This window comes from Oryza glaberrima, chromosome 3 (assembly GCF_000147395.1).
Source record: "Oryza glaberrima chromosome 3, OglaRS2, whole genome shotgun sequence".
NCBI lineage: Eukaryota > Viridiplantae > Streptophyta > Magnoliopsida > Poales > Poaceae > Oryza > Oryza glaberrima.
The window spans coordinates 32,806,371-32,820,034 of record NC_068328.1 but is presented as its reverse complement, the minus strand read 5'-3'; the positions used below and the strand labels follow the sequence as shown (position 1 = coordinate 32,820,034).

The window sequence follows — 13,664 nt, the reverse complement described above, 5'->3', positions numbered from 1 at the left end:
ACACGCGTAAAGTTGCTGAATTGGAGACCAAATTGTGAGCACTTTGGTGCATAATGGGTTCACGTGCATTTCAGATTTTCAGACTTTCAGAGGGCAAAAACTCTACCAAAAACTCATAAAAGCATCGTTTTTGTTAGTGCCAAACTTTCGCATTTATGTTCGTCAAGCTTTTTGGCAGTGCACCATCGATCTTACCTTTCCAGAGGTAAGAGACAGGGAAAATCGTAACCGTTGATCGCACTGATGCGATCGGATCATGTCGTGTTCGTAGGAAAATGATTTGTGCGCACAAAAGCGTTCTTGTCATCACTGACGAAATTGGAGACTGAAACATCATCTGATTAGCTGTCCGTTGTCGTTTTTATATCTGAGCTGTAAGGCCATCATCTTTCGTAGAAAACTTAAAGCAATTCTCGACGGCTCGAGTGTATTTAATCGAGTGGTGGCGCCATGGCGGCCAAGCTCCTGAACTGAAGAGGAGTGGATCGCTTTCTGAAGGAGAAAGGGACACTTTGCTGACAGCGACCAATTGATGGTGGAAAGAAGAAAAGGCCGGGAGATCCAGTCATCCATGGGCCATAGCTAGATATATAGCATTGCACTAATTGATATAACTAGTTAATTTCTTTTTGTTTATTTTTTTTGACACACCAAAAGTATCCTTAGATATTTAGTACTCCCTCCGTACTCATAAAGGAAGTCATTTAGGACAGCGACACGGTCTCCAAAACACAACTTTAACTTCTTATTTCTATAAAAATATTTATTGAAATGTGATATATGTATATTTTTATGAAAGTATTTTTCAAGACAAATCTATTCATATAATTTTTACATTTTTAAACTCAACAACTCGAGAGTTATTCATGATTTATATTCCCAAGGTTTGACTTAAACATTGTCCTAAACGACTTTATTTACGAGTACGGAGGGAGTACTAAAGAACACACCATAAGGACACTTATATATTTGATATCGACGTTAAAAGCTTTTGCACATTTGCAAAAAAGTTACACCATAAGTACCTTTAAATATTGAGAAATTTTATAGTCCTCGAGACCAAAATTGGTACATCACTCTTAGAGGAGTATTTGATATCGACATGCTTTGCATGTTTGTGAAAAAAAAACTTTGTTGCTTTGTTTTGTCTTTCCTTGTAGCATAGATTGTATTTTTTTTTAATAAAGTAAAATGCACCATCGGTCCTTAAACTTGTCAGGAGGTTTCACTTAGGTCCACGAACTTGCAAAGTACACTTCGAGGTTCCTAAACTTGGTTTATTGTATCATCCCAGTCCAAAACCGCGTTTGACCGTGATCTTGCCTACGTGGCACGCCACGTGGACGATGACATGGAATTTTTTCTCCCTTGTTTTTTGGACCCGTCGACCGTCTCCACGTGCCCCAGCCTAGCCCCCCACCCCCGCCACCTCCACCGCCGCCACCGCCAACGACGACGACGAAGCCCGAGAGCCTACCTGTGGAGATGGACTCTGAGCTTGATCTCAAGACGCCGCCTCCGCCTCCACTTCTCGCCCTACCACAGCCGCAAGTGGACGGTGCAGTGAGGCCGTGGAACCTGCGACAGCGGACGCGACGGCGCCCAGCCGCCTCCATGTCGTGGGTGGCAATGGTGCCCATGCCGTCCTTGTCCCGACGTCGGAAGCGCGCGCCATTCTTGGTGGAGCTCACCCCGGAGGAGATCGAGTAGGACATATATGTGCCGCCGTCCCCCTCCCTCCCGTCAGCACCACTGTCCTCCCTCCCGTCGCGTGCCCGCCTCCAGCACGACGGCTCGGCGAGTGGAGCGGAGGCTGATGGAGAAGGAGATGAAGGCGTGGCTGTGGAGCTCGCGGTGCAGCGGCCGCCAGAGAGGAAAAAAAGGAAGAAGGGAGGAAAAAAAAGGAGAAGGGAGAAAAAAAAATAAAAAATTCCATGTCATCGTCCACGTGGCGTGCCACGTAGACAAGACCATGATCAAACGAGACTTTGGACCGGGATGATACAATAAACAAGTTTAGGGATCTCGACGTGCGTTTTACAAATTCGTGTACCTAAGTAAAATCTCAAGACAAGTTTAAGGACCGATGGCGTATTTTACTCTCTATTGCCGACTACTCCTACTTTATATACTTCTGGAGATATTTGTGAAAGTTTTTTAGGTGTCTTTGGGCATTGGGGTGTGCAAAGGCACCACCTATCGTCGTCATCTGGCTAAGATCAATCGTCGAAGTCTTTGACCGGAAATGCTACGTAGGTATGCGCATTAACAAGACACTTACCAGACATACCTACGAACTTGATTAGCTTAATTATACCATGTGGTTGTGTCATGCACCAATGTTCCTTTTGTTTTGTCATCGCCCTTTTAGTGTCACCACTGTGTTGGTTAATAACTTAATATACACGCACATGATATGATCTGATTGAAGCATTAATTTATAGCCATTTTCAATATAGAGCTTCATACTGGTAGATCATGAACAGGTGATGTTTTGGACGTTGACCTGAATTCTCCAAATTCCGAAATACAATGTAAGCTAATTAATCGAATCATGTCGCGCAGTATTGCTCTAAATTATTTTTTTTTGGAGGGAAACTAAGGCGGGACTCGTCGACACCAGCCTGAACTTTTATTGAATTAAAGAAACATATAGGGGGAAGAGTTACAATGAGGGATAAGAGAGCACTAAATTAAGAACTAATTACAGGTTTGAGACCCAATTACGAAGCTGCTGTTTGCCCATGATATTGTTGCAGCGGTGGGACCATAAGTCAATGTCGCTAGCACAGCGCCGGAGAACTGACGGAGTGGAGTCGTCTAAGGAATTGAAGACCTTGTTGTTGCGCCGTTTTCAAATATTCCATATTGCAGCTAGTAGGATGGTACATGCGCCAGATTCATGGAGGGACGGCGTGCTTGGGTGGGGGGATGTCCCAGACATCTTCCAGACGTGGTAGGGAGGCGATCTGTTGTCCGTCAAGGCCAAAGGCGTGCCAGACAGCTGCTACACCGGAGCAGCGTAGGAAGAGATGCTCCACATCTTCATCGAGGGGGGCAGAAAGGGCAGCATGCGGATGTTGCTAATCCGCGTCGAGCTCGCCTTTCATTGGTGAAGATGCGCCCCTTATGTGCAGTTCAAAGGAAATTTTGCATTTGACTTAAGCGTGGTTGTCCCAGATTGGCCCGGCAAAATGATCATTTGTGAGCTCCGAGTAGCTTAAGTCGTAAGTTGTTCTTGTTGTGAGGGGGCGGTCCGAGGACGAGATGCGCCGGTCGTTCGTCGCAGAGTCTAGCACATGGTGGCAAACCACGGGTTGGACGGTGGCTAGCTCGAGCGTGGCCGCCGCCGACAGCCTGGGCCGGAGGTGGAGGAGCAAATCAGGAGCAGCGAGGGCGTCTGCAACAGAGATGTACACGCTCTAAATTGTTGTCGGCGTTCTTCACTTGAGAGAATTTAACATTCAAATTAAGCAGATTGTCAGTTCACTAAGAAAATCGAGTCAAATTATTTAGCACAACATGTGGTCAAATTATTCCACAATGAAAATAATTTTCTTAAAAAAACTTAGTCAATTACTGTGATCATAAGCTATGTGGACTAGAAAAAACGAGAAGCTAGCAACCACTCCAGCAAGGCGCCAATGGCGGCTAGCTACTTATCCTTCTCGACCACTTCTACATCGTCATCTTCTTCGTCTTCGTCTTCGTCTTTGTCTTCGCCATGAGCATTTTTTCCTTTTGATTTATTCTCCTTGGCCTTCTCGAGCTCCTTCACTAATGCTGCGAGGCACGTGTCGGCATTGTCGTCCAAGCTCTTGGGCGTCAGGTTCTCGGCGACGTCCGCCGGCGTCATGTCCACCTCCGACAGGAGCTCGTCGACGGCGGCGAACAGGCGGTGGGAGTCGACGTCGAGGTATGTCTTGGCCAAGAACTTGAAGGCCTCGAAGCAGCAGTAGGACATCTCGATGTGCTTGTCCATCCGGCCTCGCCGGATCAGCGCCGGGTCCAGCTTCTTGACGTGGTTGGTGGTGAACACGATGAGCCGCTCGCCGCCGCACGCCGACCAGAGGCCGTCGATGAAGTTGAGGAGGCCGGAGAGGGTGACCTTGCTGCTTGCGTCCTTCTTCATGTCCGGCTTGGGCGGCGCGCCGCCGTCCTTGCTGCCGCCGTCGTCGTCGTCGGCCGCCTCCTTCTTCTTCTTGCGCGCGCCGGTGAGGTCGAGCGAGCAGTCGATGTCCTCGATGACGATGATGGACTTGCTCGTCGTCTCGATGAAGAGCTTGCGGAGGTCGGTGTTGGAGTGGACGGAGGTGAGCTCGATGTCGTAGATGTCGTAGTCGAGGTAGTTGGCCATGGCGGCGATCATGGCGGATTTGCCGGTGCCCGGCGGGCCGTGCAGGAGGTAGCCGCGCTTCCACGCCTTCCCGACGCGGGCGTAGTAGTCCTTGCCGTTCTTGAACATGTCGAGGTCGTCCATGATCTCCTTCTTCTTGGCCGGGTCCATGGCGAGCGTGTCGAACGTCTTGGGGTGCTCGAACACGACGTGGCTCCACGCCGACCGGACGAGGCCGTCGACGTCGCTCCAGTTGTGCGTGGAGATGTTGGTGAAGAGCTTCCGCTGCCGGTTCTGCACCATGACGGCGCGGCCCTGGCGGCGGATGCTCGGGAGGTAGGTGTTGATGACGAGCTCGCGGTGGCGGTCGAGGAAGAAGAGGCGGTAGTACCGGCGATTCTCCTGCGCGCGGCCGCCGCCGCCCCAGCCGTAGTACCCGCCGCCATCGGTGCGCGGCGGCGGCGTGGAGTACGCGCACCACCAGACGGTGACGTCGGTGCTGTCGTCGGCGGCGACGACGTCGGAGACCTCCTCGCCGTCGACCATGCTGAGGACGAGCTTGTCGGCGTCCTTGGCGCCCTCTGCGCGGAGGTGGCGCACGTCGCGCGCCGACGACGCGCTGAGGTAGGCCTTGACCTCCTCGTACGCCGCGCTCCGCTTCATCCTGCCGCCCTCGTACTCGTGGATGGTGACCGACAGGTACGGGTCGACGAGCGCCGCCAGCCGCCGCGCGTGCCGGTTCATGTGCCGCCCCACCAGCGTCTGCAGCTGCAGCCGCTGCAGATTCTGCCACACCACCGTCCACAGCACCGCGATCAGGCTCAGCACCACGCCGGAGTTCAGCCCGTTCAACAACGACGACGACGACGACGTCGCCTCCATTTGTCTCAAAACCAAATTAATTTCCCAATTCACGAACACGCAGAAGGATTGATCAGAGATGTGATATGGGTGGATATGGATATGGAAAGATGTGGAGGCTTTGGCACTTGGCGCGCCGTGGATTTATAGGGGCGCGGCGGCGGGCGGAATGTGCTTGGAAAGGGGGTAAGGAATGGTGGTGGTGTGGTGGTCGAGTCGTCGTTGTCGTCGCATCTCTCGCATGTGCAGCTGCTGCTCAAGCCGACATGAACGTTTTTGTTCTCTTGTGATTTGGTGGTAGTGGACTGGATAGACTAGTACTCCACTGTTGTTTACTTTTGGGCGAAGGATCAAATGCTAGGCGTTTCTTAATCTCGCGCTCTGCTTGAATTGGTGACGTTGTGGGGTGTGTCGTAATGCCGACGACGACGAGGTATGGGGCGGGTTTTCTTTTTCTGTTTTTTTTCCAGCTTTTGAAATGCATACGGTTTTTCTTTCTTGGCCGCGAAGGGTAGACTGACGAGCAGGCTGCACGACGACGACGTTTTTGGGCGTTTCTACCTGGAATATGGCGCGGTGGGCGGTGGCGTTCAACGAGACGTGTTTTGGACTTTTGGTACTAGCTCTTACTACTACTACTTTAAAAGCAGTAAGGGATGGGCAGTAATCCCTTCCGCACGGTAAATCGGTAAATTGAGTGGTCCATTAACACATAATTAATTAAGTGTTAGCTAATTTTTTTTAAAAAAAAGATCAATATGATTATTTTAGTAACTTCTGTATATTTTTTTTTCAAAAAACATATTATTTAATGGTTTAAAAAATATGAGCGCGGAAAAAGAGAGAAATAGGTTCCCAACTCTAGATGCCGAATGCAGACACACCATTTAAAAGGTGAGAAAGTTTACCTATATAGATATATAGGATTTTGTTATATGGAGGCAGCATTTGATTAATTGTAAGGGTAATTAGCCCTTTGCTCACGTTTTTTTTTCTCAAAACTACTATTATTGAATTAAGTTGATTACTGAAACTTTGCCATTGAAAGTTTGTGCTTATCTATATATGTCCTGGATGGATATATGTGGTAGTGTGGTGACAATATATGTGTGTGTAACAGGAGACGTCGTGCGTCGTTGATTAGGCCATTAGGGGCGTAATCCTCTGTTTTAAGCTTGGGAATTAGTTTGTTAATTAGGAGCCCACTACCTACCAAACCAGCTATTTCCCACTAAAATCTACAACAGTAGGTCAAACCGATTTCAGATAGAGATCGCGCACGCTGACGGATGGATCCACGTAATATTTGCAACGTTGGCAACAGATGACATCATTTCACAATAGAGATGCAAAAAGAAAGAGCGAATGCGAAGAGATATAGAATGCAGGTAAACGAAGTCGATATGTACTGGTACGGATACCAAATTGCAAGTGGTACAATATACTAGTACCTTTTTTTTCTTAAATATTTGACCTTAGGAGCAAGCTTTAAGTTAAACTTTTTAAACTTTGTTCAATAATTTTATATTAGGGTAACTTAATAAAGTTTAACAATATTATAATATTATGGTGATACATTTTAAGACAAATCTATGCATACTATTTCTTTTTCTAAAACCAAGCATTTGAGAAGTTATTAATCTTTGAAATTTTTATTTAAAGTTTGGTCGAATCTTATTCTATATGTTAAATATTTATGATGGGGTAAAAGGGAAAAAAAACTTATACTAGGTAGTAGGTCCATATCATAACAAATCATAATCTAAAACAATCATATAGTCAAAATTACTTTTCTAATGTGATAGACTGATAGTGCTACTCATACTCCCCTGTTCTATGGTGTTGTGATTTGTGAATGCTAAAACTAACTTCTCCATCCATCACAAAGTTGGACTTGGCATTATCTTATTTATTTATTCATTTATTTTGGCTAAGTGCGCATGTAGGTTCATAGAACCAACGTATAACTGGTCTATTATTTTCTCTTTTAATTGCACTAGATCAATACTAATACTACTGTAGCTCACAAATTTTATTTGCTGCTCTGCAGAATTTTCATGCTAGCACAAAATTCTTGCATCGAAGAAAATCCACGTCAGGACTCATGAGTGGGCCTTGGGCCGAGACATTTGTGATGTTGGGCCAGGCTCGAGCTCCTCCTCCGCGTCGTCTGTCTCACCTGTGTGCTATGACCACCAACCTGTCTGTCTCGTACTCTCGCTTCCGCTTCGCCCTGTTCCGACTAGGCGGTGTCAGAAACTCCGGCGGCGAGACCGACGAGATCCCGCCGGCGGCAGCGGCGGCGGCGCTCGCTCCACGCCGCACCACACGCGGGGCCTCCGGTGTGCGCCCCCGCCCCCTCGCGCGGATGGCGGCGGCGCAGCTGCTGCTGGGCGAGGACGGGAGGGGGTACGACCTCGCGCGGCGGCTGGAGGCGTGCGGCGCGTGGCGGGCGTGGCTCGGGGACGCCGCCCATGCCGCGCTCGCGCAGCACCTCCAGACCCCCTCCACCTGGGACGCCTTCCTCTTCCCCTCCTCCGGCGGCGGCTCCGCGGCCCCACCCCCTCGCCCGCTCCTGCTCCTCCAGCTCCGCGTCCGCGCGCTCCTCTTCGACAAGGCCTCCGCCGCGCTCCTCCCCCGTGGCGCCCCCCCGGCGGGCCTCAACTCTGTCAACGCCAACTGTGAGCCCCTTCGACTTCGCTGATCGGTTGATTGACTCTAGGGATCTGATGCTGGAATCGCTTGGGTTTGGGTTTTTACTGTAGCTACAAGTCGGGAGAAAGTAGCTTCATGGTGTTCTAGGTTTCGTGGCATCTTGTGGATGAGGTTTATGTTTAGTGACTCCGGGAGTGAGATATTGTTCAGAAAATAGCATTGAGCGTGTTCAGAAAATAGCATTACTGCATAACTGGTGCTGCCTACTTTTAACTGATCTGTGATTTAGCGCGAAAACGTTATAATTGCGCAGCGCCACTTCCCCGTTGTCATGGCAGGTGAAAAATGTTAATTTGGAACGTTTTATTGTTAACTGGTAAGTAATGATTGCGCTGGACCTTAAGTAGTTTTCTAATGTTCTAGCTGGACGGGATATTTAGTCTAACAATTAGTAGTTAGTGTTAGTTAGCTCTTAACTAATATAGATCATATCTTGTTGTACACAGCCAATGGCCTTTATATGTTGGGGGCATTTGCCTCAATGAAGATTATCGCGTGAGGTCTATCATGCTTTCATTTATTACTTGCGAATTTCACCAGTAAGTGCGATCAAGGTTTATATGTGAGGACAACTGAGATTTCTGCCCCATATGCAAAGGAAAGTCAATAATCCTGCTAAACTAAGTTGGGTTATTAAGATGGGAGCTAATAGGAAATGGAACCATTAAAGTTGGTAATGATGGAATGGGATTTTTTTTATTCACATCTGCCTGTTGTTGCAATCTAATATAGAGTTATATGTGAGAGAAAAATGGCTCGTTTTTTTGTAGGGGTTATATCTTTAATTTATTGGGACTTTTGATTCTTTTTAGGTGGATGTAAAGTTATATAGTTGTTGAAGCAACTGACCAGAATTTTAGTTGCGCTGGTTTGTGTTTCACTTCATGGAGGCTAAATGATGCCACCTAAATCCTACATTACTGTAAAATCAGCTAATATGTTGAACTAATTTAATGCCGCCATAAAAATGTTGGCTATCAGGTCAAACTTGATAAAAATATCAACCTTTATATGCTAGTATACTAGTAAGCTGACATCGCAAAGGAGGAGCTTTGCTTGATGTTTTACTTGGTTAAATTTGAGCTATAAGATCAAGGAATGGTTTGTCTAGTATTATGGATCTCATTCAAATAAAATTTGATTGAAGTATTTTTCTTCTTCAATATTTCTAACTTTATTTTGGGGTTTTGATTAAAATAAGATGATATTTTGGTTTATTACATATCCTTTTGCACCTTTGTGAAAGCCATATCAAAGAAATTAACCACATGCAAATGCGACAATGTATTGCGGTTGTCAACCAAGAAGCCTTTTAATATTCAAGTTCAACTAGTTATTTCTTCAATGTAATTACTTGGTATAAGAATTCATTTTTTTATTTGCCATTATTCATAGTGTTATTCTTATCTGTTTATCTCAGATCTTCAGCTCCATGCAGATGATATTTATTTTTCATTGGAAGATGAGCAGGAAGATATCAATCAACACCATGTATGTTATCTCTAATGTTTTTTTTTAAAAAACTTTTTGGGAATATCAGCATTGTGTGACTCTTTCTAGAAAACCCCTTTCTCTTTCTTGATCTGTTGAGTGATATGCTATTCTATGCAACAATGCCAGCTACCATGTATGAAGTAAGATTCAAGTTGTACGTTACAGTTGGATTTCACGCACTATCTCTTTCCAGTTGAGCACCATTGTCGCAGTTTTGTCTTTTATGTATTATGTACTATTGTATAATCATTGTTATGTGAAGCATCCTTTTAGGTATTGCTAGTGTTCTCTTTCTAGATCGGGGACTTGTTCACCGTCTGAAAACTTCACACATACAGCTGTTAGGGTTTACGGTATACTTTTAATGATAACCACATGATTAGTCCCTTTTTAAGAGATGTGTTGACTGTTGACCTCAATTTTGTGTTAATTGTCATTCTGAAGTCTGCTTAAAGACCAGCATATGCTACTCATTGGTCCTAAAATAAATCTAACTTCTTTGGACCGTTCACATAGGTGATAGGTCAAGCTATGTAACTGCTGGCCATGCCATGCATCATTGGATAATCTTTCTAGTTCACTGTATTAAATGTGCACTAATTATGTATAGCATTCAGCTGCAGTTGGTGCATACTAACTAATGTTGATGTGATTCATATGCTATGCTGATGGTTATATTTGTCCTTGCTGCTGCAGATGCAATCTAGAACCTCATTTAGTCCAAGCAGGGAGAACACTATGTTATCTCAAAGACATAATCGATACGAAGAGTTACCTGACACATGGTACAAACAATATGCTGAAAAATTCAGGACATGGCATGGCAAGTTCCGTTCAGGTGACAAAGATATACCAAAAAGAACATCAGAGGGAATGTCCAATTACCTGAAGGTTTGCAGTGTGCATAAAAGGAAGAGGGCTGTGTTTATGGATGATCAGGGTCACAACATCTCAGTCCCAATGTCGGAAAATGGCCCTTCCTCAAAGAATGCTGGGGACTATAGTAATTTAACAGATGATACTTTCATTCCAGAAATTAGGTTTCCAGCTGACTGTGTCCCGGAAAGCGCAATTCCTAGAACAAGTGAGACGTCTAGGATCTACAAAATAGAAGTTCATGGGGTTCTTGATAATTTACCAGCGCCTGTTAGTCGCAACACTGCAATGCTTGAAAGATTTGGAATGATGCCTGAGTATTATAAGAAAGGGAACAAATATCGAGGGAAAGATGGATCCAGAGTAGAAGGAAAATCTCTAAGCCAAGAACAAGCAATGCTTATGACAAGGAAGTTGGTTGCTCGCTACTTGGCAAATGCAGGATTTGAAAGTGGAACTGCAGTGTCTATTGATGTTCTTTCAGAAATAATAATTAAGCACATCTCTAAGCTGGGGCGTAACTTGAAGCTTCTAACTGACAGCTACAGGAAGCAATTTTCATCCATTGAACTCCTTAAGATGTTCCTACAGACTGTTGGCTACAGGTACTTTAACCTATTTTATATACGCGCCTCTTTACTTTTTTCCCTTTTGTTTTCCCTGTGTTCTTTTTGGTATTAGGTGCAGGGAGATGCCTTCTGTGTTACTATATATACTAACACATCAGTTCTTGCCTAAAGGAGCTAGTAATAAAATTGAGTCATGTTGATGGCAGAGCATGTGTATTTAATGCATTTTTTTTTCTATAAAATTACATGCCAAAGTTCTGATAGTGATTTTCTGCTGTAACATTTAGTAACATTGGCCCCTTGATGGAAATCACTAAAATGACAAATAGAGGGGCCAACTACCCTATGCAGCAAGATGCACAAGTGCAAAATCAAAATGCTCTTCTTCATGCACAACAGGTAGGAAACTGCTGCTGGCTCACCATACTTGTATTATGTATATCTTAATATTTCTATATTCTAAAGCATATATGCTTCCTTGCTGAGGAAATGGTTTAGTTAGACTCTTAAGAATTTCTACCCATCAACTGTGCAAGGAGGGGTGGTTTTAGCCAACTAAAAGAGGCATAAGGCTGTTTGATTCAGAATAATTTATACACTTAGCCATCCAAGGATAGATCACTGATTAAACAAGCCTTCGGTGTGTTCCACTTGATTTGGTTTATGGGAGTGAATATTGCCTGATGATCACTGATTAATATTAGAATCTGGCCGGTTGTCTGTGATGACTGTAAAGTCCTGTCTGATGTTGCTTTCTCTTGTAGTGAAACTCTTCAATCAATCTATCAGTGGCGTAGCTAATATTCTGTCTGGTTTTGTTAAGTTCCTAGGAATGCGGTGGTATCAGATAGTTCCTTTGAACTTCTTCTGATGTGAAATTAACCAGTAACAGTTAGCCCATGAACCATATGAACTTTGGATAGTATTGGAGCAAACTAATGCCCATCGCATAGAAACGACTCCTAAAATCAGTGTCCACAATTCATGAATCACATCATAGATCACTGATTGGCCACCTGATTGAGCTTCAGATAGAGAATTGGGTTGGTAGTAAAATGATTTGTGAAGCAGGGCGTTTAATATCTGGTTTTCAGCAGTGAACATTAATGAATACCTATATGTGTACAACTTTTTATTAGCCAGACCGTTCAAAGCAAATGGTTGCTGGATTTCATTTTTGTCAAGCATGATATAGCCACTGCCTACATATGTATGCTTAGTCGAGCTGAAATATTTTTCTTCATTTGATTATTGAATTGATTCATAATTACATATGCACCACTGGCAGCTTTCGAGGCAATTTGCACCCCAAATGGGAATTAATACACAGAATTTGACACCACAGCAGCAGCAGCAACTGCTGCAGCAACAGTGGTTGAGGCGCAATCAACTGACCAGCCCCCGTGGTCCTCTTACGATGGCGGACAAAAACCAGGCTATGGTAAATGTGAAGATTGAGAATACGGTGGACTCACAGATTGATAGCCCCTACGGATCACTTACCAGACAACAATTGCAGCAGCTAAGGCACCATCAGCTTCTACAGCAGCAGCAGCAGCAGTTTCAGCAGCAACAGCAAGTTCAACAGCAGCAGCAACAACAACAACAACAATTTCAACACCAGCAGCAACAACAGCAGCAGCAATTTCAACAACAGCATCAGCAGCAGCAACAATCACAGCAATTGCAACAACAGCATCAGCAGCAGCAACAACCACAACAATTGCAGCAGCAGCATCAGCAGCAGTTGGCCATGTCAGGAGGCCAGAATGCCCAGCTAGCGCAGCAGCTAGCAATGTCAGGAGGCCAGAATGCACAACTAGCGCAGCAATTAGCCATGTCAGGAGGCCAGAATGCGCAACTAGCTCAGCAATTAGCCATGTCAGGAGGCCAGAACCCCCAATTAGCACAGCAATACAAACAAATGCCATCGATGTAAGTACCTGTACCTCCTCAACTCTATTGATCTGTTTAAAATCTATGCTTCCATCTTGTTAACCCCTCTGATCTGATTGCAGGAGTGCGTACGGCATGAGGATGCCGCCGGTGAAAGTGGAAGCGTTCCACGAGCTGGTGAGTGGAGATTCGTCTCTGAAACCCGATAGCGACTCAAACAAACTCATGTCTCCCAAGTAGGTCAGTCTTACACCGAGGGAAAATCGCGTAGCCAGCGGTTAGCTGTAGTGTACAAAGGACTACATTTGTGATCTCTCACTGTTGTTTCGGAAGAACTGAAGCCTTTGTAGTTTTCATCAAATCCAGCAAGGCAAGCAGTGTATTGTAATTGTAGATGTATAAGTGGTTACTAACTGAGGTGATAAGATCGATGTGGTAATTTATCAGAAACTTGAGATTCCTTCATCTGCCTGTCCTGCTAGTTCGATTATCTTCAAGAAAATCTGAGCTCCTTGTTTCTGTGAAATCAGCTGGTTTTGATTTACCAATCCATTAGCGAACTAATACCGTATAAGCAAAGCTTAAGACTCAGACTGAAGGGTATTTTGGTTAGTTACCCCACCCCACTTTACCATGCATGCTTTAATCATGCCATGGTTTTATAAGAGCAAGTTTAATAATATAGCTTACTACTAAATCCAAAATTTAAATCATCATCTATAATCGATCTAATAGCTTACTCATACAATATAGCTATAGAACTGCATCATTAATGAATAATCCACCCATCTCCCTCACATAGTTTATTGGAGCTTGTGCTATAGCTGGCTATAAATTTGTAGCCTGCATTTGTTCTATCTTCTCTTATCTCTCCTCCACACAAATACAAATCTGATGTGGCAACTTATATAGCCCGC

The 13,664-nt window shown here is 44.9% G+C and overlaps 2 protein-coding genes across 2 annotated transcripts; one reads left to right on the top strand and one right to left on the bottom strand.

The window, feature by feature from the left end:
- Nucleotides 1–3,508: 3,508 nt before the first annotated feature.
- On the bottom strand, nucleotides 3,509–5,322 carry LOC127768926 (AAA-ATPase At3g28580-like). Its single transcript, XM_052294594.1, has one exon. It carries the CDS (start codon nucleotides 5,216–5,218, stop codon nucleotides 3,656–3,658), a length of 1,563 nt encoding a protein of 520 aa, XP_052150554.1. The 5' UTR covers nucleotides 5,219–5,322; the 3' UTR covers nucleotides 3,509–3,655.
- A 2,063-nt stretch (nucleotides 5,323–7,385) lies between these two features.
- On the top strand, nucleotides 7,386–13,212 carry LOC127767680 (uncharacterized). The gene is made up of 6 exons (XM_052293093.1): nucleotides 7,386–7,878; nucleotides 9,333–9,403; nucleotides 10,103–10,887; nucleotides 11,139–11,250; nucleotides 12,140–12,786; nucleotides 12,870–13,212. The coding sequence occupies exons 1-6, from the start codon at nucleotides 7,386–7,388 to the stop codon at nucleotides 12,985–12,987; spliced, it is 2,226 nt and encodes a 741-aa protein (XP_052149053.1). The 3' UTR covers nucleotides 12,988–13,212.
- The last annotated feature ends 452 nt before the right edge of the window (nucleotides 13,213–13,664 follow it).

Excerpts from the sequence above, each read along its gene's own strand:
- LOC127767680 (XM_052293093.1), top strand. The coding sequence starts at position 7,386 with ATGACCACCAACCTGTCTGTCTCGTACTCTCGCTTCCGCTTCGCCCTG. Across the intron at positions 11,251-12,139 it reads CTCTTCTTCATGCACAACAG|CTTTCGAGGCAATTTGCACC; the intron begins GTAGGAAACTGC and ends CACCACTGGCAG. Across the intron at positions 12,787-12,869 it reads TACAAACAAATGCCATCGAT|GAGTGCGTACGGCATGAGGA; the intron begins GTAAGTACCTGT and ends ATCTGATTGCAG.
- LOC127768926 (XM_052294594.1), bottom strand. The coding sequence starts at position 5,218 with ATGGAGGCGACGTCGTCGTCGTCGTCGTTGTTGAACGGGCTGAACTCC.